This window comes from Diabrotica virgifera, chromosome 2 (assembly GCF_917563875.1).
Source record: "Diabrotica virgifera virgifera chromosome 2, PGI_DIABVI_V3a".
Taxonomy (NCBI): Eukaryota; Metazoa; Arthropoda; class Insecta; order Coleoptera; family Chrysomelidae; genus Diabrotica; species Diabrotica virgifera.
In genome coordinates this window covers 20317109-20342992 of record NC_065444.1, presented here as the reverse complement: position 1 = coordinate 20342992, position 25884 = coordinate 20317109, and the positions used below count along the sequence as shown (strand labels likewise).

The window sequence follows — 25884 nt, the reverse complement described above, 5'->3', positions numbered from 1 at the left end:
AATGTAAAGAAAAGAACAGCTCCAGGGCCATTTAAAATTACATAATTATAAATAAATATAAAGTTAAATGTATTATGAGAAGCTATATTTTACTAAAATTGGAATGAATTATGCAGTAGATCAATAGTTAACTAATTACTTCTGAACTAATCAAGTTGAATATATTTAAAACCAGCTTGTTCTGAAGTATGATCAAAGTGTCAGCCAAATTACCAATGGCTTTAACAAATGTATTTTGTAAATTAAAATTAATGATCGTAATCGAATTATCTTCTTCTTTACGTGGCATCTCCGCGACGAAGGTTGGCAATCATCATTGCTTTTCTCACTTTTGACACTACAGCCCGAAAGAGTTCAGTTGAGCTGCATCCAAATCATTCTCTGAGATTTCTCAGTCAGGACATTTTTCTCCTACCTATGCTGCGCCTTCCTTGAATCTTTCCCTGCATAATTAATTTTAGGAGTTCATATCTGTCACCACGTGTTATATGACCCAAGTATTGAAGTTTTCTTATTTTGATGGAATCCAATATCTCCCTGCTGTTCTGTACTTCCTCATTGGTTATTCTGTCTGTCCAGGAGATTCTCAGCATTCTTCGATACGTCAACATCTCAAATGCTTCCAATCTATTGAGGCATTGTTTATTGAGAGTCCATGTCTCCACACCATACAAAAAACAGAAAATACATAACATTTTAATACTCGTTTTCTAAGATTTAGGCTGAGGTCTCTACTACATAATATTCGTTTCATATAGTGAATGCACTTCTAGCCTTTTCTATTCTAATTCGGATTTCTTTGGTATAATCGTTTGTTTCGCTAACATTTGTCCCTAAATAGTTATAATTCTGAACTCGTTCTATCGTCTTCTTATTTACGTGTAGATTGATGTTTCTAATATTTTTCTTTGATATAACCATGAATTTCGTTTTCTTTATGTTTAGTGACAGACCAAATTCTTCACTCGTTGCAACAACCTTATCTAAAATTCTTTGTAGATCTGTAATAGTTTCTGCTATTAGTATTGTGTCATCGGCGTATCTAATTTCACATATGGGTAGACCATTTAGTTTTTTGCCTGCTACTTCATCTTCTATATTAATCGAATTAATCGAAAAATAGTCCTGCAAAATATCTACAAGCATAAGATTGGTGGAAATGATATTACCACTATTCTTCTTGTAGTGCCTATCCGTTCCGGATGTTGGCGACCACCATGGCAATGTGTACTTTGCACACTGCTGCTCTAAAAAGCTTTGTAGTGGTTGTGTTGAACGTATGTGTTGACCACGTAAGTAGATTTTTCAGCCAGGAAATACTTCGCCATCCTGGTCCTCGCTTTCCTTCTTCTTTTCCCTGCAAGATTAGTTGCAGCAGTCCATATCTTTCACTGCTCCTCATGATGTGACCGAGGTATTCGATTTTGGCTGTTTTTATTTTGATTAACAGCTCTTTTTCTCTTTGCATTCTCAGCCAAACACTCTGACTAATAATATGGTCGGTATAAGATATCTTCAGGATTCGACGATAAAGCCACATTTCAAAAGCCTCAATTTTCTTACAGGAGGCGTCTGTGAGAGTCCTCGACTCAACTCCGTACAACAGTATAGGAAAGATCGTAGTAACCTGACTTTTATGGGTATCGACAAATCATGACATTTAAATAACTTTTCCATTTTTTGAAATGCAGATCTTGCTTTCTCTATCCTACATTTTATTTCTATGGGATGGTTCCAATTTTCATTGACCTTCGTACCAAGTTAGGTGTATGTTTTTACTCTTTCTATTTGTTTACCATTCACACTGATTCGTCCAAATTGATGTTCATTCTTAGAGATCATCATACATTTTGTTTTCTTAGTGTTTAGTGAAAGTCCGTATCTCTGGCTGACTTCTGCGATTCTGTTCACTAACTCTTGGAGGGCTTTAGAACTGTCAACGAATATCACCGTGTCGTCTGGGTATCTTATGTTATTGATACATTCTCCTTTAATTAGAATTCCTGCTTCAACATCATCCACTGCTTCTCGAAAGATTTCCTCAGAGTAGATGTTAAACAGCAGTGGTGATAGTATACATCCCTGACGAACCCCACGTTTGATTTTGATATCATCGGATTCTCCTGCCTCTAACCGGATAGATGATGTTTGATTCCAGTACAGATTGCTGATAATCCTTAAATCACAGGTGTTTATTCCAATATTGGTTAATACCTCCATCAGCTTGTCGTGCTTTACGGTATCGAATGCTTTATGATAATCAATGAAACATGCATAAATAGCGCAATTTACGTCTCTACATCCTTGAAGTAGCACTCGGATACTAAATAGAGCCTCTCTTGTACCCACTGCATTTCGAAAACCAAACTGATTTTTTCTTCTCACAGTCAATTATATCCTTTGATGTATAATTTTTAGAAATAATTTTGAAAATATGGCTCATTAAGCTGATGGTTCGGAAATCACTGCAGGATACGGATTACCACTATAATCAACCCAAACTGTCTGCAGTGGGTAGGACATGTAGCCCAGGCTTCGGAATCAAACATGACAACAATTCTAATAGCGCAATGATCGGTATTATTAACTGGAAAATCCAAATAAGGGACAAAGCTGAATGGCGTTCTGTGCTCCTACTAGAGTGTTGATCTTAGAGTTTCACGATATTCGATAAAAATATCGATATTGTATTGATATCGTATCGAAAACCAATACGATACCGATACAATATATACCTTAGCAATATTAATGTCGATACGATACTCATGATCTGGATACGCTTGCCTCGATATTATTGAAAATATCGATATCGAGAAAAAAAAAAAAAATAAAACGCCACAGTTGTTTGATTATATTTTGTGGAATAGATATTTAGATCATAATTATTTCTTACATAAAAGTATAAGTGATCTGCAACCCAAGCATCAGCTGTTATAATATTTTACACTTGAGTGCATGAACGTGAAATTCTTGAGAGTGATTAAATGTCTGTTATGATTACACTGTTTATATCATGTGGCATTTGTGGCAATATTATGGGAGTAAGTGATGATGACTCAAAAATAACTTTTAACAAATACTGAATTGCGATTTATTCCGAATCTCCGGGGATTTTCCTATATTTTCAAAAGTAGTTTTTAAACGATACAGAATTATTAAGTATTTGTCGACTTTCAAAGAAGAATTCAGCCATATTCAATCTTTATAAGAATATACATATAAGTTATAAGCAATATTCGTAATATTTTTAGAATAATGTCCATTTGCCAAGCATGCAAAAGTGGGCATAAAGGGCCTACACAGCTCAGATGTATAATGCTTTTTATGTCGATATTTTATCGAGTATTGTATCGATATCGTATCGAAATCAATATCAATACGATATTTTTATAAGAAAGTATTGCCGATATCGATACTCGATACGATACTTCATTGGCATAACCAATACAATACTCAATACTTAAAAAGTATCGATATTGTATCGTATCGTGAAGCTCTAGTTGATCTAGTAGCAGCTCTGGAACCGAATCTTAGAGTAGAGATCTAAGGCCAAACCGTTCTGTCAGTGACCAAGAATTAATTGATTGCTTTCCCGTTCTTTATCGGATCGAGATTTGATCGATGATCCGTCCACCTTTCACCCAGAATAAGTAGAGATTATTCTCCCTCTTTGGTGTGTGTTATATACTAACTAACGCATCGTATTATCGTATTTTGGTTTCGATTTTTAAAACATTAACCATATTTATTCAATAATGGGTGGTAGCATCGTCGATATATTTAATACGATTTATATTTTATTTTTTTTATTGTAAATAGAAGTAAATTTTATTTTATTATTTATTTGTTCAGAATTTAGAATTTCAAACAGACGCTTGATGAAGTGGATAGGCAAAATATTTAAAAGCAATTATCTATGTTAGGGATACCCAATAGGTTAGTTAAACTTATACGAATGATTTTTGACGGTTCCAAAGCCGTGGTGAGAATAGATGGATATATGACAGAGACATTTGATATTAAAAATATAGTTAGGCAAGGTGATGCCTTATCAGCAACACTTTTTAATCCGGCTCTGGAAGCTGTTGTTAAAGCATTGGATAGGAACGATCTATACAAATATCCACATATTCGGATCATGTTGCCATAATAAGCCGCAAAAAAGGGTATTAAGCGAAAAAGATATAGAGCTGGAAAAAGAAGCTGCTATGTTTGGTCTGTATATAAATGAAAGTAAATATAAGGAGTGCACATAGTCGAAACAACATGAGAATCTAAAGATAGACAACCATACTTACGAATATGCCTCCAATTTATCCTACCTAGGCTCAATAATAAATGACAACAACAAGTGCTTTTATGCATACAAAGGCTTAATGAAAAGTAAGTTACTCAATCGTGAGTTTAAGCTTAGAATCTTCTTCTTCGTGTGCTGTGCTCGGTTATCGAACGTTGGCTATCAAATTGGCTATAGCAATTTTGTTAGCGGCAGCTCGGAAAAGGGATGCAGAGGATCTGTTATACCATTCTCTCAAGTTTTTGAAGCCATACCGTTCTTCTTCGACCTGGCCCTCTTCTTCGGTCTACCTTGCCTTGTATTATTAAATGGAGTATATTATATCTCTCTGGGTGTCGCATAACATGGCCAAAATATTCAAGTTTTTGATTTTTAACTGTTCTGACGACTTCCGTGACTTTTTCCATCCGGTGCAAAACAACTTCGTTACGAACTCTATCCACCCAACTTATTCGTAGGATTCTTCGGTATACCCAAATTTCAAAGGCTTCCAATTTTCTGAGAAGAGTATCTGTTAAAGTCCAACCCTCGACACCGTACAAAAGAGTAGAGAACACACAACATCTTACTAATCTAATTTTAAGATTCAAAGTAATGTTGTTTCCACATAAAAGTTTTTTTTATCTTAAAGAATGCAGCTCTGGCCTTCTCTATACGCATTCTAATTTCTTTGCTCATGTCCTAGTTCTCATTTAGATTACAACCAAGGTAGGTGATACTGTTAGTTCTCTCTAATTGTTCACCAAAAGCTGTTACTACTTCCGGTTGTATTGGCGTCTTACTGACAACCATCACCTTGGTCTTTGCGGTGTATAGCTTGAGTCCATATTCATAACACGTTGTGGTAATCTTATTAATCAGATGTTGAAGTTCTTCATAATTGCTCGCAATTAACACCGTGTCATCCGCATATCTCAAATTATTAATATTGACGCCATTCATTTTGATACCACATTGAGCATTATCCACTGCTTTATTGAAAACAAACTCAGAATAGATGTTAAATATTAGTGGGGACAAAATGCAGCCCTGCCTTACTCCTCTTCGTATTTGAAGTTCTTTAGACGTGTCCCGGCCAATCCTGATGTGTGCACGTTGATGTCAGTAAAGATTTTTGATAATGCGTAGGTCTTTGTCATCAATCAAAGTCTTTATCATCTTAGAATCTACAAAACAGTAATTAGACCAATGGTCACATATGGATGTGAAACGTGGATCCTCTCAACCACTGATGAAAATCAACTGACAATATTTGAGCGCAAAATACTAAGGAAGATAAGATATTTGGATCAACCCATCAGCGATGGTTCGTGGAAAATTAAAATGAACCACGAGCTGGATGAACTAATGCAGAGCATAAATATTGTTAGATTTGTAAATTCACAAAAACTATACTGTCTTGGTCATTTAGAAGTAGTGCCAGATAATTGAGAATTAAAAGTAATCTAGATACGGAAGTTTCCAGTTTCCAGTTTTGTTTCCAGTCTATTGGATTGGACTGGAAACAAAATTGGATTTTTACCAACCTAGAGAACAGGCGGGTTTTAGGAAAGACTTTGGCACTAACAACCACCTACACTGCATAAAAGGAATTATAGAAAAATCTATCGAATACAACCGACCATTGGTCCTGGCTTTCGTAGACTTTCGCAAAGTATTTGATACGATAGAAATTAACAGCATTATGAGAGCATTGGAGGAAAGTCGTATAGATTATCGGTACTCCAAACTGATAGCGAACATATACAATAATGCAACCATGACCGTCCGACTAAACAAAAATACCAAATCTATAAAAATAAAAAGAGGAATTAGACAGGGAGACACGTTATCTCCCAAACTCTTTACGGCAGTACTTGAACATGCTTTTAAACAATTGGAGTGGGACGCCAAAGGAATAAATGTCGACGGTGAAAGGCTTTCACACCTACGATTGGCAGACGACATAGTTCTTATAACAGACAACTTAAAAGAGATTAGAACTATGCTTACTGAGTTAGATGCCCCTGTAAAAAGTTGGTTTAAACATAAATTTTGGAAAGACACAGTACATGACAAACCTGGTACCAAGCGAAAATCCAAAAGTCGACGATAACGAAATAGCATTGGTCCATAAATATAAATACTTAGGGCATGAAATACAAATTACCAGGGACAATCAAACTGCTGAATTACAGAGAAGGATCACCTTAGCATGGGCTGCATATGGAGCTCTATTAGACATCTTCAACACCAACTTGCGAAATTATTTGAAAAGAAGACGTTCAACCAATGTGTGCTTCCAGTCATGACTGACGGCGCCGAAACATTATCGTTAACCCAGACCACAGCAACGAAACTTAGAGTGGCCCAAAGAAAAATGGAATGGTCACTACTTGGACTGACTCAGAGACAGGGTCAGAAATGAAGAAATCAGAAGAAGGACAGGCGTCACAGATGTAATAGAGCGAGTAGCATGGCTGAAGTGGAATTGGGCGGGCCATGTAGCCAGAATGAAGTACGGGAGGTGGACCCAAAAAATTACAGTGTGGAGACCAAGACAAGTCAGAAGAAGTAGAGGTAGACCACCTACACGATGGACAGACGACATCAAAAGTATTTCTGGGAATTGGTTGCAGAAAGCCCAAGACCGACAAAACTGGAATAAATTAGGGGAGGCCTATGTTCAACTTTGGATGCAAAAGGCTGGCTGGAGATACGGAAGCCCTAAGGAAATAGAACAAGAGGAACGTCCCGTAAAAGATGGATAAACGACGTAGAGGAAGATCTTAAAACCATGAACATTAGGCAGTGGCGAAGTAAAGTATCCAACGGGGAAGATTGGAAGAACATTGTTAAGCATAGGCCAAGACCCAGAAAGGGATGTAGCGCCATTAGATGAAAAAAAAAAGAATATTTAGTTGTTTAGAATATATTTTTATATAAATTATACGTATTCTGTCTTACAGAATCTGGTTTTAACAGAGCTACCTTTTACTACATGTCAGATATTTAGTTTAATATTTTGACAAAGTAAGTTATCAATTTGGTCCAACAGAATTACAAACTCAGACTTATGGAAAAAATGAAGCAAGAACCAATACATAAAGAAATAAGAAAGAAAAGATCGAAATGGGTGGGCCATACTCTGCGGGAACCAGACACAGACATAACAAAACAAGCATTGGAATTCCAACCTCCAGGAAAACGGAAACAGGGGAGGCCGATAAATACATGGAAGAAAACAATTATTAAAGAAACAGAAAACGTCGGTATAATGACAGTAGATGCCATATGTTCCAGTGGGAATGAAGAGGAAGAGGATAAGTAAGTTATCAATTGAAGTAGCACAGAAAATGACAATAAATATCGTTCCCATACCACCAGATTGACAACAGGTAGAATACTTTCTTTGGTTACTTTTGGAGAGAATTTTTAAATAATTCACAACTCATCTGCTCAGCGTGGTAAAAGTTCCAACAAGAAAGATTCCTTAATACTCCTACAAAAGAGTAAATGAATTAAAAATATATAAACATTTTCAATTTTTTGCAACACGAAAATCCAGCAGCTGCAAAATGTTCTGGTTAAATCGGAGAGTGCAGGAAGAGACTATACCGGTTTAGGAGGTCTTTTCCTCCTCATCAGTAGTCCCATATCCTCTTCTTTCCGATTTCTGCAGGCATCACACTTTGGGACTTCCCGAATTGCAAAGAAAGAAATGTCACGGATGAACTAGAGCCATCTACCGAAAAACAAAGTAAGTTATCAATCGAAGTAGCACAGAAAAGGACAATAAATATCGATCCCATACCACCAGATTGACAACAGGTTGAATACTTTCTTTGGTTACACCTCCTGAGCTTTTCAAAATTTATAAATCATACAGGATGCCGAGGAAATTAAGATGAGAGAATTTTAAATAATTCACAACTCATCTGCTCAGCGTGGTAAAAGATCCAACAAGAAAGATTCCTTAGTACTCCTACAAAAGAGTAAATTAATGAAAAATGTATAGACATTTTCAATTTCTTTGCAACACGAAAATGCAGCAGCTGCATAATGCTCTGGTTAAATCGGAGAGTGCAGAAAGAGTTTATACCGGCTTCGGAGGTCTTTTTCCCCTCATCAGTAGTCCCATATCCTCTTCTCTCCGATTTCTCCAGGCATCACACTTTGGGCCTTCCCGAATTGCAACTACTGATGAAGGAGAAAAGACCTCCGAAACCGGTATAGACTCTTCCCGCACTCTCCGATTTAACCAGAGCATTATGCAGCTGCTGCATTTTCGTGTTGCAAAGAAATTGAAAATGTTTATACATTTTTAATATTTTGATTGCTTCACCAATTAAAAATAAAATTTTGAAACATAAAAATTAACGAGGGTTGTAAAGTGTGTTATAAGTAAAAAATAATGTACTGCGGCCATTTTAATAGCCCGACCGCAATTTTAAGCCTGGATTAAATGCTGAAGGCCACAGAATATAATTGAAAATGGCTCGATGCGGTTGAATTTTTTATTACGAATAAAATATTAAGTCTTGGCCTACTTTTGGCCCAGTTTCGGTCAGGAATAATCATTTCCGAGGAGTTAATGAAAAAATTGGGATACTGTATTTTATAAAAAGAGATTTAAGAAGGCTCATCTTCCGTATATTTGAAATAATAGCATCTGCGTTAGCATCTGATTTTTTTGATGCTTCATATGATAAGATTTAAAAAAAATAATCAGTCTTTTTTAAGGACTTCAAAACGCAAAAAATGTACAGGCTGTCCTATTTGAAATTAAAAAGTTCATTAGATTTTCAGAAAACCGGAAGAACTAACAACAATGTAAATACCACCATAATATCGACCGTATCACAAGACCTTTACATATCAAAATTTATAAAAATGGTGCAAGCCGTTTCTATTCATTTTTCATCTGTTTTAAGACATTTATAACTTCCTCGTTAATAATTTTGGTAGTATTTCAGATTCTACATTTAATATTTCTATACCGTGGTTTTCTGGTTTTGCTACGATGAATGAGTAGGTGTAATTCTGTATAAATATTTTTTATTATCTTATTTTTGTCGTTTTATTGTTTCCATTTTTATCTTTTATCTGGTGTATTTGTTGTCGGTCTTTACTACTTATTTAAAGTTTCAAACACTTCCAAACTCTTGTTTTTCTCTATAATATTTTCGATTTGTTCGATGTTGTCCCTGATATTTTGTCTTATTCTTTTTTTTTTATTGCCTTATTAAGTTTCTTATATTCTGGTGAATTTCGGTCCATGCAACTTCTGTCCTTAATCGTCTACGGGTCTAACACATTCATTATAAATGCGAACTTTGCTTTCGGTGCTCATATATTTATTCCGCCAGATTATATCCCTCATTAAACCAGATATTCTCGCTGCTTTCGTTGCCTACTGTTTAGATCAGGGGTCGGCAACCTGCGGCCCGCTTGCAACTTTTTGTGCGGCCCGCGAAAGCACTAAGACAATTTTAGGAAAAATCAACAAATTTATGAAAAATAAAAAATTAAAGACAGAAACAAAACAGAAGTTGCATGGACCGAAATTCACCAGAATATAAGAAACTTAATAAGGCAATAAAAAAAAAGAATAAGACAAGATATCAGGGACAACATTGAACAAATCGAAAATATTATAGAGAAAAACAAGAGTTTGAAAGTGTTTGAAACTCTAATTAAGTAGTAAAGAACGACAACAAATACACCAGATAAAAGATAAAAATGGAAACAATAAAACGACAAAAATAAGATAATAAAAAATATTGTTGAAGATTACTATTTATACAGAATTACACCTACTCATTCATCGTAGCAAAACCAGAAAACCACGGTATAGAAATATTAAATGTAGAATCTGAAATACTACCAAAATTACTAACGAGTAAGTCATAAATGTGTTAAAACAGATGAAAAATGAATAGAAACGGCTTGCACCATTTTTATAAATTTTGGTATGTAAAGGTCTTGTGATACGGTCGATATTATGGTGGTATTTACATTGTTGTTAGATCTTCCGGTTTTCTGAAAATCTAATGAACTTTGTAATTTCAAATAGGACACCCTGTACATTTTTTGCGTTTTGTAGGCCTTAAAAAAGACTGATTATTTTTTATGTAATATTCCCTATACCTAAATGCGGCAATTTCGGAGTTATTGCTACATTTATTTAACAAAAAATGTTCTTTAAAATGCCCCTCTAAAGTTATGAACAATTTAATTCTTAAAACAACGAACGTTTTTGTACGTTTGAACGTTTTTGAGTTATAAACAATTTAATACTGAAAACAACGAAAAATGACGATTTTCAATGCTCAAAAACATCAATAAAAAACATTATTTTTGAAATCACGAAGAGTCTACATAAATTACACTTGAAGCCTTCTTCTATCAGCTCCCCATGAGAATTTTTGGCAGGTTTTATTCTAAAATATTATTTTTTAAGTGTCTAAATGAATCTCTTATGAGAGAACGGGCGATCATGCTGCATTAACAATTAAAAAACAATCTTTTAAAATGAAATAAGCCCAAACTGCGTATAATAAGGTTTGAACTTGAATTTAGGTTGTAATTACAAAAGTAATATTTTTTACTGAGGATTTTGAGCCATGCTAACGGTCATGTTTCGTTTTTTCAGTATAAAATTGTTTATAACTATTCAAAAACGATCTACTTTAGAGAAAAATTACAAGGGATCTTTTTTATTTAAAATGGTTCAAAGAACCTAAAATAATGTCTTGTCAGGCCGAGAAAATTAATTTTTATAACTTAAACTTATAACTTAAATAAATATAGCAATAACGACGAAATTATGGCATTTAGGTATAGGGAATATTACATAAAAAATAATCAGCATTTCTTAAGGAATTCAAAACGCAAAAAATATACAGGGTGTTCCATTTCGAATAAGAAAGTTCATTAGATTTTCAGAAAAACGGAAGATCCGAAAACAATGGAAATACCACCATAATATTGGCCGTATTACAAGACCCTTACATACCAAAATTTATAAAAATCGTGCAAGCCGTTTCCAAAATAATTGAGGCGTTACATACATAAAACACTCTGTATTGATTAAGAAAAACACAGGTCCATCGAATGAGCTATTTTACGAGTATCTCTGAAAAAACATATACGAAAATAAGACATATGAAGCAGGACGAAGGTGGAGGATGTAATTGGAAGAATTGCGCAAATGAAATGAAACTAGGTAGGACACGTGACATGACAAAACAACGAAATGTGGACGAGAAACATTATACATCGGAGACCAGACGAGCAAGCCTTAGTAGTGGAAGACCACAACAACGATGGCTAGACGATATCAAAGCACAAGTGGGGAGTAACTGGCACTAAATAATACAAAACAGAGAGAAGTAAAGAACTCATTGGCGGCCTTTGTCCAGGAGTGGATGCAAAAGGACTGAAGAAGAAAGAAGACTTTTTCTTCTTCTTCAGTGCCTTATCCGGTCCGGATGTTGGCGATCATCAAGGCCATCATTTGATTATCCCAAATCATTTTCGGGGGTTTTTCAACCACGAGATACGACGGCGGCCCGGTCCTCTCCTGCCAAATACTTTGCCCTGCATGGCGAGTTGAAGAACTCGATATTTTCCATCGTTCCGCAGCACGTGGCCAAGGTACTCAAGCTTACGTTGTTTTACTAAATTAAGCACTTCTTTTTCTTTTGTCATGCGCTGTAGGACCTCAATGTTGGTGACATGGTCCACATAAGATATTTTTAGTATCCTCCTGTAAATCCACATCTCGAAGGCTTCAATCCGCTTTTCAGTGGCTTGCGTCAGTGTCCAGAAGAAGACTATTTAAGTTATATTTGATTATGCGGCCCGCATAAAAGGTTGTATTTTGAACATGGCCCTCCATCCGAAAAAGGTTGCCGACCCCTGGTTTAGATGGTTTGTTAAAAAGCTTGCATGCCAGCTCGTCTCCCTATCTTAAGCTCGTCTCCCTATCTTAACCTCTTATTTATTTCAAATGGGGTTGAGGTGTCGTTCTGAATTTTTACTGCTGATAGCAGCTTGGACATAGTCAACTTAACATGCATATAAATTTTTTGGAATTATTAATTCATTCATAGCGTTGTAAAGACTTGGTTTTATACGACCAGCAGATGCCGCTTTAAAATCATTAATAAGATGGTATTTATCTATATTAAACACTTGCGGTTATTTTGTTTATTAGTCGAACTTTCTCATTTGAAACCTGCCTGATATTCTCCTAAAAACTCTTCGGTATAAAGCTTCAATCTGTTCGAAAGACAATATCTGGCATACTGTATTTAGGGGTGTTATTTTGCATTAATTATTGCATTCTAGTTCCCCTATTTGTGTAACGGGCAATTCAGCCTAAGCTCTATACCTGTAGCATTTGCTTCTCAGATTAAAGTTTACAAACCATTTTTTGACTCGCCTTGGTGATCTGCTCTTCACCGAGTAACTGCATGGATGCCATCGCTGACTGGGGATTTGCGTTTTTTTAGGTTTTTTATCGATATTATTACCTCTTCTACTAGAAGGGGGTTCCACAAATTCGTCATTTCGGCACCCCAGTTCTATGTTGTTAGTAGGTTCCTTTTAGTCTAGTTTTCTCTGTTGGTAAGCAAGTCACCATCCTTATCGCTACAGAAATTCATTCTTGGCTTAAATTCTTTTCTAATAATGCTTAGTTGGTGATCGAACTGTCTTATTTCCCCTTGACTTATATGGCTTTAGAGCGATTTTTATGTCGTTTTCTGATTCTCGTTTATTTTTTCGTGCAAAAGTTCTTTTTACCTGTTATTTTTTTGCAATCTTGGTCGAGTCAGTTGTTTCCATCTTGGGTTCGGGATATTACCAATGTTCTTTTTGCTGCTAATTTCAAAGCCTTCTTGCAGTTGTTCCTCATTCATTTCTCTGCTTGACTGTTCGACTATCCAGGTTTGCTTTAGGGTTTATTTTATATGTAACTGGAACTGTTTTCTTATATTTTTATTATTTGTCATACATAAATTGTATTTTATTCGTCAAGTGCCCTTTTCAAAAATACAAATTTACGCCTTGTTCGAGCGTTAATATTTCCTATCGCCACCTACGCTTCTAAGACTTCAAAGACCATCAAAAAATCAGATTCAAAACTCCACAAGGAACAATTTCCTGTAGCTGGCTGTATACCATTTACTTATTTACTTACTTCAGATTCAAAACGTATAATGGCATTTGAAATGTGGGTCTACCGGAGAATGTTGCGCATACCATGGACCGCACATCGCACAAATAATTCAATATTAGCCGAACTTAACATAAAAACTAGACTTACACAACTATCAATCAAAGTATAATGAGATATTTTGGACATATAACTGGAAGAAGAGAAGGCATGGAACGAATGATAGTTGAAGGGAACGTAGAGGGCAGAAGATCCAGAGGAAGATATCCATTACGATGGTCGGACCAAATAAAGGACATGACTGGATACTCATTCTCCGAAGCAAAACAACACGCGCAGGAGATAAAGAACTGGAAAGAAATAGTCAAACGACTTACATGACGCCACTACATCCTTACGAAGGAGAAAAGATAGAGGAGGCCCCTTTCTGCATTTTAGTGTAATCAATAATAAAAATACTTAGTCATAAAAAAAGAAAAACTTTAAACTTTTTTACAGTCATATTTTTTCCGTAGCACTGAAATAACTAATTCATTATTTTGAGGATCGTTTATGATTTGTGACTGCTAAAAAACAAGTGAATCTATGATGGTTTAGGTGATCATATTGATGTGAATATTTAGTACATTCTTTCACGGTTTTTGCTCTAAATTTGAAAGAAGTCATTGAAATTTAGCATACGCATAGCTTACATGTCAAGGAAAAAAAGTGATATTGTGTTGATGTGTGCTTTTACCCTGGGGGTGACTTTCACCCCGTCTTGTGGGTGAAAAAATGTATGTCCAAAATAAATCCGAAAATGGATAAACTGACTAATTTTAAGTAACTTTTGTTCTATAGAGCTTTTTCGCCAAGTCTTTTCGAGTTATTTGCGAGTGAATATGTTCATTTTTCAACAAAATAACTACATTTTAGACGTTTTTTCGCAAGTAACTTAAAAAGTAAGTATTTTGTCGAAAAAAACGTTCTTAGCAAAAATATAACCTGTAAAAGGTAAAAAAATGGTGTACGCGTGAGGTCTCTGGACCTCGTAGAACTAGAGTTATAGCCAATGAAAAGTAGGTGCATATTCGCCAAATTTCAAATAGAATATTTCGACATGAAATATACAAAAAATTAAGCACTTTTTGGGGAAAATCAATTAAGTGTAACTTTTTTTAAAGTGTTTAACAAAAGATTTATTTCTGTTTTTATAAAAAGTTTCTAGCATCAAATTTAAGCAAGTTACGCTCAAAATAAAGTTGGTCCCTTTTGTTTTGGCAAAAAAAAGTCGGGAAGACCACCCCCTAATTAGCAAATTAAATGAAATTAGTCGTTACCGCTCCACAAATTATTTTACTTATGTTGTGTTTATATGATCTGTAAGTTTCATGGATTCAAACTGATTATTTTTGAAAAAATTTGGCTTTAAATTAAAATTTTTAAAAATTTCAATTTTGAAACATATGCTTTTTTTCAAAACAATTTAAAAATCGTTAGAGATACCAAAAATCTCTAAAAACAAAAAAATGTTAGCATTGCTTTTCTGAATATCCTATATTTTTTGTTTTTCTGTAAGGCAAAAATTGATTAAGATTTGGTATTTTTAAATTTGCATACATTCGTGATCAGTGACTCGTTCAACCCCTTTTAACTACAGCCCTTTCAAAAATAAGGACTTTGAAACGATGAAACCTACAGATCATATAAACAACACATACACGAGTCAAAAAACTTGTGAAGTCGTAACGATTAAGTTCATTTGAGATACTAATTAGGAGGTGATTTTCCCGATTTTACCAAAAAAGGCCTAGCTTTATTTTGAGCGTAACTTGCTTACTTTTGACGCTAGAAATTTTTTTTATAAAACAAAAATGAAGCTTTTTTAAACACTTTAAATGAGTTTTCCCCGAAATGTGCTTCATTTTTGGTTATTTCACGTTAAATTATTCCATTTGGAATTTGACGAATATAAACCTATTTTTTATTAGATATAACTCTGCTTCTACTAGGTATAGAGACGTGTTAAAACACCATTTTTTAAAAAATTTACAGGCTATATTTTTGCTAAGGATATTTTTTCGATAAAATACTTACTTTTTGAGTTATTTGCGAAAAACAGTCTAAATGCGTGGTTATTTTGTTGAAAAAATGAACATATTCACTGGAAAATAACTCGAAAATATTGCCTTAATGAAAAAAATCTTTGGAACAAAAGTTACTTAAAATTAGTCAGTTTATCCATTTCCGGACTTACTTTGGACGTATATTTTTTCACCCCCAAGGGGGGTGAAAACCACCCCTAGGGCAAAAACACACATCGGCACAATATCACTTTTTTTCTTTGACTTGTTAGCTATGTGTATGCCAAATTTCATGTCAATCCAAGCGGTTCTTTAAAATTTAGAGATTTTGCAATATTTTACCTTTAAAGAACGTACTAATTAACGATCATCGAAACCATATTGAATTTTTTTAGGGTTTTAAGAAAATTCATTAATGTTATTCTGCTTAATTTTTTAAGTATTCGGTCTATTTAAATTAAAATCCCACAAAGTTACAATAAAATGTATAAAATCACCTGAAGGTACTCTTGCTAAGATTACTATTATGGATAATCTTGATAATGGTACAAACGCTAAATTCAAACAATGAATATAAAACATAATTTTACGATCTAATGCAGACTAAAGCAATATATCTAATTTGTTGTTTTAAATTATTTTCAGCACGTGGAAAGACGCGGTGAGATGATAGTCCGCATATTGGAGGCTCGACACCTCAGTAGAACCGCCAACGAAGCCGTGAAGAGATTCACGGCAATGCAAGATGCCAAACATACGGTCCAGTTCGTGGAGATCGTTAAGAGGCCCGGCCAAACACTGGGCCTCTACATCAGAGAAGGCAATGGAATTGACAGGAACGACGGGGTGTTCATATCAAGAATAGCGCTGGAATCTGCGGTGTATAATAGTGGATGCTTAAAGGTAATGTACGATTTAAAGAGCTCTATCTTATTTATCTTTTGTTACATTGTAAGGATGGGTCTTTATTAAATTATCTAACAAACACGATTTGTAAAACACAAGAGTCATAAGAATTCTAGAAAGATAATTTAAAACGTAAATAACAAAAATTATTATTTTGAAAAAAATATTAAATATAGAGAGAAATTGAATCGATTCGACATTCATTTCACTTATTCCCCGTTAGAGGGCGTTCTAACCATACTACGGTATAAACAGTTTTATTTTGTACCTAGAAACTACGGAGGTGTTGGTGTAAATTTGTCTTCTGCAGAGCATCCTTGACAACAGGTAGACCTAGAAATAGTACCATCGGGGGATGGCAGGAGACAGATTTAAATCAAAAGAAAACCGTAGATTTTCTAATTTTACTAATGGCATACTCTGTATTAGAGTACAAAGACTCGTTTCATACTGGTTCTCTGAACATCAAATTTGAATATTTTCCTAGCTGTGCCTTTTGGTATTGTCATACCTGGGTTAAAGAGAGAGCTTGAAGCGAGTTGGCATTCATTTCACTTATTCTCCGTTAGAGGACGTTCTAACCATACTACGGTATAAATAGTTTTATTTTATACCGAGAAACTACGGACGTGCTGGTGTAAATTTGTCTTCTGCAGAGCCTCCTTGACAACAGGTAGACCTAGAAATAGTACTACCGGGGGATGGCAAGAGACAGATTTAAATCAAAACAAAACCGTAGATTTTCTAATTATATTAAATATAGTTCTTCTAGAAAGAACGAAAATAACAACGACAACGAATATATTGGAAATTTTGGACTGGGAAGTAGAAATCACAGGGGAGATATGCTCGCAAATTTCCGCAGCAAAGAAAAGCTATTCTGTTTAAACACATTCTACAAGAAAAAGATGCAGAGAAAATGGACGTGGCACAGCCCAGACGGCAACGTAAAAAATGAAATTGACTTTATACTCTCTAACTTCAAAAACATTGCTAAAGATGTTGCTGTACTAAATTCTGTCGACACTGGTAGTGACCATCGATTAGTTAGGGTGCGAATAGAAGTAAATACGAAATTCGATAGAAGAAAATTATTAACACAGGATAAATTACCAAACATAGAAGCACTCGAAATGAATCAAGAGGAATATCAAAGTGAACTAAAAAAGAAACTAGGACCTTTACCAGTATTCAACACGAAAGATATAAATGAAATAACACAAAAATTAACGAATGACATAACATCAACTACAAAAAAGGTCTGTGGTAAAAATAAAAATCCGAGAAAAACGAAGCTTAAACAAACAACACTGGATTTAATGGAAGAAAGAAGAAGAACATCTAAAGAATTACCAGAATATAAGGCTATCAACAATAAAGTTAAAAAAAAAATAAGGTCACACTTGCGGGCTTATAAAACAAAACAAATATTGCAAACCATCGAAGACAATAGAAACATGAGAGTATTGAAATCAAATTTAACTAAAGGAAAATCGAAGATAACTAAAATCAAAAACCAACAGGGGCATACGGTGACGGAAAAAACTCAAATAATCAAGGAAATACAAACGTTCTACAAGAATCTTTATACATCCACTATACAGAACCTCGGAACAGACCATAGAACAATTCTAAACGTCGGCTCGGAAACTCTCCCTAAAATAACTTCTTCGGAAATTAGATATGCCTTACAGCAAATGAAGAATAAAAAAGCTCCTGGCGAGGATCATATAACGTCTGAAATGTTAAAAATGGGTGGCAACACCGTTGTAGAGGTTGTGGAAGTCTTGCTGAATAGGTGTCTAATAGAGAAAAGAATACCCAATCTGTGGGAAAACTACAGGCCTATAAGTTTGTTGTCACATTTATACAAATTGCTAACAAGAATAATAACCAACCGCATAACACAAAAACTTGATTTATATCAACCGGTTGAACAGGCGGGATTTCGAAAAGGGTTTGGTACTAACGATCACTTACAAACCATCAGAACACTGGTAGAAAAAACCACAGAATATAATGTACCCTTACATATGGCATTTATTGACTTTCACAAGGCTTTCGATAGTATTGAAACCTGGTTCTTTTTGTCAGCCCTCAGGGATGCTCGAATAGACTCACGGTACACTACACTCATTAAAAACATTTATGAACAGGCCACATTCCACATCAAAATCAATGAAGACCAAAAAACCGAAAAAATACGCCTTGGTAAAGGTATTAGACAAGGTGATACTATTTCACTAAAACTTTTTACCTTAGCATTGGAAAATGTATTCAAACAGCTCGACTGGGAGGAAAAAGGTCTAAACATTGATGGTGTACGTTTGAGTCATTTGAGGTTTGCGGACGACATAGTATTATTCAGTACAGATATCAAGGAACTGGAGCAAACGATGAAGGAACTAAACCAGCAGTCAAATAAAATAGGTCTCAAAATGAATCTTCAGAAAACAACAATAATGAGTAATGTACAAACTAATCTTGTTATTGACAACGTCAGTCTTGAAAATGTAGACCACTATATATATCTTGGACATACCATTAAAGTCGGCAAAGAAAACCAAATAGCCGAAATAAAAAGACGCATACAATTGTCTTGGGTAGCTTTCGGCAAGTTAAGCTTTATCTTGAAGAATATAGATATACCAATGTGTCTAAAACGTAGAGTTTATGACAAATGTATCTTGCCTGTAACTACATATGGACTGAAGACCATGGCCTTTACAAAGAAAACCTTAGAGCAGCTCAGTACAACTCAAAGAGCGATGGAGAGGGCCATGATAGGGATTAGTTTGAGAGACAAAATTCGAAATATCGATATTCGTGAAAGAACAAAGATTACTGATGTCGCAGAACGTATAGCAAGGCTCAAGTGGCAATGGGTCGGACATGTTGCCCGAGATAATCCCGAAAAATGGACACAGAGACTAACAAACTGGAGACCAAGAGAGAACAGGCGAGGAGTAGGCAGACCGCAGAAGAGGTGGGCAGATGATATGAAACAAGTCGCGGGCAAACAGTGGATGAGAATTGCCAAGAGTAGAAATCGATGGAAGCAAATGGAAGAGGCCTATGTCCAGCAGTGGACGAACACAGGCTGAAGAAGAAGAAGAAGAAGAAGTTCTTGTTATAAATATAGAGCGGTGGAACAACCAAATTGAATAAATTCGAGTACATAAAAGACAGGTTTATTGGGTTGAATTTGTCTGTCTACGATGTAAGTTTCATGAATTGAGGAAGGCGAATTTCCTTTATTCCTCCCGGGGATCCACTACTCTAAGTTTTAGATAAATAGTATTTATGTTATTCTGAAGATATTTTCGTGTGGCATTTTTAAATAGTATTTACTTCTGTGATGATTGAACTTCTTGCAATGTTCCACTAGCACACGTTTTTCTGTAATAAACAGTAAACTGAAATAATTATTTCCTTTTTAGGTCTAGATCTCGCGTATGGAAAAAAAGTTGATTAATAGCAAGCTAAAAATTGTTAATAGCTTAAGGGTGTCTAGTCGGACAAACTTTGATATATGGGAACACTGGAACAGGGGAAGTTTTAACTGTGGAACAGGTTAAAAATTTGGAACGGTCAGACCACGAAAACGGCACATGTATTTTGTCCGACAGAACAGACTTAAACTCTCCGAACAGAGATTAAACTCTCGTGCAAAAATCAGACTGCTATTTATCAGCAAATGGGCGTATTTAATTAGTGGAACATGTAGAATATGTCAAATGACAGGAATTATGACAGGTGATAAATAGCTGTCTGATTTTTGCATGAAAGTTTAATCTCTGTTCGGAGAGTTTAAGTCTGTTCTGTCGGACAAAATAAATGTGCCGTTTTCGTGGTCTGACCGTTCCAAATTTTTAACCTGTTCCACAATTAAAACTGGCCCTGTTCCAGTGTTCCCATATACCAAAGTTTATCCGACTAGACACCCTTAAGCTATTAACAAATTTTCAGCTTGCTATTAATCAACTTTTTTTTCATACGCGGGATCCAGACCTATTTGTCTGGATACCTCGGCTGGCTTTTTTCTGTTCTGGATACCTCGGCATTTGATGTACGGAATTAGAGTTGAGGTTGAAAATATTAAAGAGGAACTGAAATGTTTATGCTTTATGGCTTCTAGCCTTATGGAATTTCTGTCAGCTGTTTCATTACGTGATGTGGTCCACAGAAAATTTATGCTGATATCTTTAGTATGTAATCTATTTAGTTCCTCCTTTATTAGTAAACCTAATGGATTCTTCTTCTTTGTGCGCCGTGCTTGTTTTCAAGAGTTGGTTATCGTCGTATTAACAAGCTGATCAAATTTTTCTCGGTCGCTAGCTAGATTAGATGAAACAATTCCTCGCTCCAGAAACAATCCCACTAATAGATGCTGCGTGTATATTTTCCTGATTATGTTATAATCTGTTACGATTATTATTGTATTCATCTTATTTGTATTTGTGTGCAGTATCGCTTTATAAATATTTAATTTGTACAGTTTTAATCGTAATGTAATAAAGGCTTGCTTTTTAAAATGTGTGTCAGAAATTAATCTGTTTGTTTTCAAGGTATCCAGACAAATAGTAGGTTCTTTTAACGGTCACAGTTTTGACTTTGACAACTCGGCAAAGTTTACGATTGCTGTGTTATTACTGTAGCACTATATAATCAAAATCCTATTTAATACAAAGTTACAAGCAAGAGCCTATTTTTATGTGGTAATTTGAAAACTTACTTTTACGAAATTCGGTAAGTAAAATGCGTGATGAAATAGATTTACAGAACAACTCTCCTTTTTTGCAAACTTTTTACAAAAACTATATTTAACAAGTAAGAAATATAAATTTCTTTTTAATAAAAGTGTTCCAGCCACAATATTAGCGAGCTTAATACCAAATATAAAAATGAATTGCTGAATTTCAAAATTTTTGTACCTAAGTAAAATAGTTTTATTAAAAAAATCAGCAGTTACAACAAATATTATACGATGTATTTCTAAACGATCGATCATTGAGATATTGTCGATTAAATTGTCTTTGCTTTTATCTCTATGCGAAATCTACTACTCGTATTAAATTTTCTCTTCATTTTTCTCTTATTAAATATTCAGCTTGATTTGTCAAGTTACTGGAGAAGGTGGTTCAATAATGTGTTGAGAATCCATGATTTCTTATACACTCAGACTCAGACATGTTCAATTGGAGAGAGATCAGGTGATCGTGGTGGCCATGGTAAATGGTTGATGTGTTGTTGATCCACGAAAGCTAACGATTCTCTTGAAACATGTGGTCGATAACCGAATGTGAACGATAACCAAAAAGGCCAAACTGTCGTATTCTGCGATATACTATACGCATACTAATCATCCTTCCCTGCTCTTCAAACCACCGATTTTCGATGGTTCGAATACTACTGAATGTGTCTCTTAGAGTCAGAAGGTTAGAGCTCTGTGGTCCCTGTGTGACATCCAGAACTTTTCGCTCGGCCTTCCTGAGTCAATCTCATTCACACTGCATTATCCTGCGTAAAGATCTGTTGGTCATCCTAGAAACTTCTCATATCGAATGTATCTCTTATTGACCGGCATCGCCCAACCCTACAATTCGGCCCGTATCAAAGACACTTAGCTGGGACACCCGACGAATTCTACGCACTCTAGCCATTTTGAGCAATCAAGAAGGCATCTCAATCAGCTATACGAAATTTAAAATTTAATCAACGTCAGAAATTCACGAACACTGACTGATTCTTTATTACCAAAACTTAACAGATAAACCTGAAAACTTAATCACTTGTCATTTAAGACCAGATAAGTCGATACTTAAATAAAATAATGAAGTCTAATTAACATAAGTATATAGGAGTTTACAGTTTTTGTCACTCAGTATATGTGCCACAATCGCAGACTCAAACTTGAGGAAGCAATAAATATAGATCATGGTATAATAATATAAATTATATATAAACGGTTCTATAGCATTCCACGCCTTCCGGACTCCGGTACCCAATCGCCAAGCCTGTTGGTCTAGCCAGTCTCTTTCTTGCAGATTTCTTTCTGACATGGCTTTTGTAACTCCTTGTTTCCAGGAGGGCGGTGGCCTTCCTCTTTTCCGTTTTTTTGGCTGTATCCATCTTATTTTAATTTTTGGTAGTCTTTCATCTTCTATTCGTTGAACATGTCCATACCAAGTGAGTTGTTTCGTTGTACCTCTTCCTTTTTTATTATTCTTATTGTTTTCTTCTTGCCTACTTTTCCTCTGATCTTTTCATTTCGAACATGCTCAATTTCTATATTCTGGCAGCTCTTCTAATAAAATCCATTTCGGTAGTAAGCAGCTTATTTTCGGATTTTTTGTCATTTGCCACACTTCGGTTCAAATTGGTCTCAGAATAGCGTCGTACATCCTCATTTTTGTATTTAAATTTATGTTATGTTGCCATAAGAGAGGGTTTAGGGCTCTAGTAACCTTTCTAGCTTTCGTCGCTCTATATCATCTATACTGGGTGGTTCCGTTCTTCCACTATTTGTTAATTTAATCCCTAGTATATATTCTGTAGAACCCCTGATGTAGTCACTTCGGTCAAGACCTAGGTCTTCCTGTTGCGTTTGGTTACCGATGTGTAGATATTGTGTTTTCTTTATGTATACCTCTAAATCCCATTTCCTATATTCTTCCACCAATTCTCTTGTCATACATTCTAAGTATTCCTTATCTTGGGGAACTACCACCTTTTAGTCTGCGTAGTTCAAAGTGTATAGTGTTATGTCTCCGATTGGTATACCCATACCACTGCATTTCTGCTTCCAAAGTCTGAGAGCACCGTCAGTATGTTAATTGAAAGAATGGGAGATAAACAGCACCCTTATTTATAATAATCTGGTATAATAATCAGGCAACCCAAATCTTTATTACGTTTGTTTTACTCATAACTAATAAATCATTCATTCTAAGCTTTTTATAAATAATATTCACTCGAATATATTGTTATGCTCTGTATTTCTATCTTGTTATGAGATTGATCAGAAAATTCTTATTTTGCTTAATTACTTAATTATTTTAATTATTACTTATGTAAAACAAAACCAAAATTAAATTAAATTTTCTAATAAATTTTATGCTTAGGGCTATTTTAATTTTAATGCCTTACCTTCGGTTTGTGGCTTCTAGGTATCTCTAGTTGCTTACTTCATCCAGGGACAAAACAGGGAAATTAAACACACTCGATGTCATATAAATGTTATAAATATTTTTTTATTTATCCAATATACCATAAATATAAGATTTAAAAATTATACTAAAATTTACATCTGTTGCAACTATTTCTCATCTAATAAATTAAGCTTTAATTCTGATATCTCCTTTATTTTAACAAAATTTTTATTTAAATAATTCGTTGGACTCTTCTTACAAAAAATACTAAAATTTACTTTTCTGCTTTGGAATTGATTACTTAATTCTTCTTTAAATTTTGGAATGACTAAATTATGCTATAGAACTGCTCAATAAAAAATAAACAAATATGGTGTGGAAATAAAACAAACTCTCTCCGTTTCACAAAATTTCTGACTAACCTTTTGTTTCTTCTTTACTCCTTCTTCCTGGATTGCGTAGTCCTCGATTCTCCCACACGTGCTCCTAGGATGTAGCGAAAGGTCCTTCTCGTCCAAACTGCTTCACCAACAAACAAACAACGGGACTCGCTCGAAATCTCTATTCAGTTTTCTCTCTGCTCGATATCTTGTGCAAATTGACACCCACCGGCTACTCGTTCTAAAAAGAAAACTGGAATCTCCTCTTACACAAGGAAAATTAACTTCTCAACTCGGTCAACGATTGCGTTTCACCACGATTCTGCTCGCAAAGGCCAATTTCACCACTTTACACCGACTTCTCACTTTTTAAAAACTGGACTATACTCTCCAGATTTTCAGTATACAGTGATAATTTTTTCTCTCTTCAAAATCAGACTCAACAATCTCATCTCTTCCATCCATCATTCTGCGCCAATCACAAACATCCTCTATACCCACTACATCCATATTTTCAATTCCTAAAAACCCATTTATTTTGTATACAACTTTTCTATTATGTTAAGTTCTAGAAGACACCAAATTACTTTCGTTGTTTCAAAATGATAAACAAAAAGCCTTATTAAAATGGTATAGTTAGACCCAAACCCAGACATTCAAAGTGAAAGTTATCCTCCAACACCAAATTGTTCTATATGGTCCACATAATGTTCAGAAAAAAGTCACACCATTTTGAGCGTCGGGTTTGGGGGGGGGGGGGGGAGAGGGGGGAGAAATCTGCAAATTCGTAGTTTTTTACGTTTTTCGTCAATATTTCTAAAACTAAGCGGTTTAGCATGAACAACCCTCTACACAAAATTGTTCTACATTAAATTTGAAATAATAAAGGCCGTATGCATAACCCTTCTAAAATGAACGGTTCCAAAGTTACGGAGGTAGTATAATATAATTGGTCTAAAAAAAGGCCTAACCCAGACATCCAAAGTAAAAGTTTCCCTTCAACACCAAATTGTTCTACAGTGCTGGCAAAAAGAATCTTTACATTGCCAAATAAATCACCAAATTTGAAGACAATTTGCATGCGTTCTGTCTGCGCTTGGTTGGGTGGGGAGGAAAGAGGGGAGAGCGTACTTGCGACGGCAATTGTCTGTAGTTTACGGACCGCTTAGCTTATTTAGGGTATTCTGCGCGTTTGCACTGTAAACAGTTGGCTTTGTGCGGGCTATCAGTGTTAAAGTTCGTCTCATTTACCGCGTAAAGTTTGAGATGGTCAAATTCTAAATGGAACTGACAAATATGGGTCGAAAGAAACGCACAAAAGAGGAGAAGGTTCGTGCTTTAACATTACTGGAGAACGGGACTCTGTAATTACCGTAGCACGTGATGTTGGTGCTTCAAGAGAGGCTATTTATCAACTGAAACGTTGCAGCCGAACGTTTCATTTGATAAATACCCTCTCTTGAAGCACTAATATCACGTGCTACGGTAATTACAGAGTCCCCTTTCTCCAGTAATGTTAAAGCACGAACCTTCTCCTCTTTTGTGCGTTTCTTTCGACCCATATTTGTCAGTTCAATTTAGAATTTGACGATCTCAAACTTTACGCGGTAAATGAGACGAAGTTTAACACTGACTACCCGCACAAAGCCAACTGTTTACAGTGCAAACGCGCAGAATACCCAAAATAAGCTAAGCGGTCCGTAAACTACAGACAATTGCCGTCGCAAGTACGCTATCTCCCCTCGCAACCCCTCCCCCCAAGCGCAGACAGAACGCATGCAAATTGTCTTCAAATTTGGTGATTTATTTGGCAATGTAAAGATTTTTTTTGCCGGCACTGTATATGGTCCACATATTGTTCAGTAAAAAGTTACACCATTTTGAGCGTCCGGTTTGGGGGGGAGATGGGGGAGAAGTCGGTAAA

General features: G+C 35.3%; 1 protein-coding gene across 1 annotated transcript in view; it reads left to right on the top strand.

Moving 5' to 3' along the window:
- The window catches only part of LOC126880626 (rho GTPase-activating protein 100F), a 262842-nt gene that overhangs the window by 54176 nt on the left and 182782 nt on the right, over nucleotides 1-25884 (top strand). The window contains exon 4 of the mRNA XM_050644637.1: nucleotides 16169-16426. Within this exon, the coding sequence (XP_050500594.1) occupies nucleotides 16169-16426 (258 nt within the window). The remainder of the gene's footprint in view (nucleotides 1-16168; nucleotides 16427-25884) is intronic.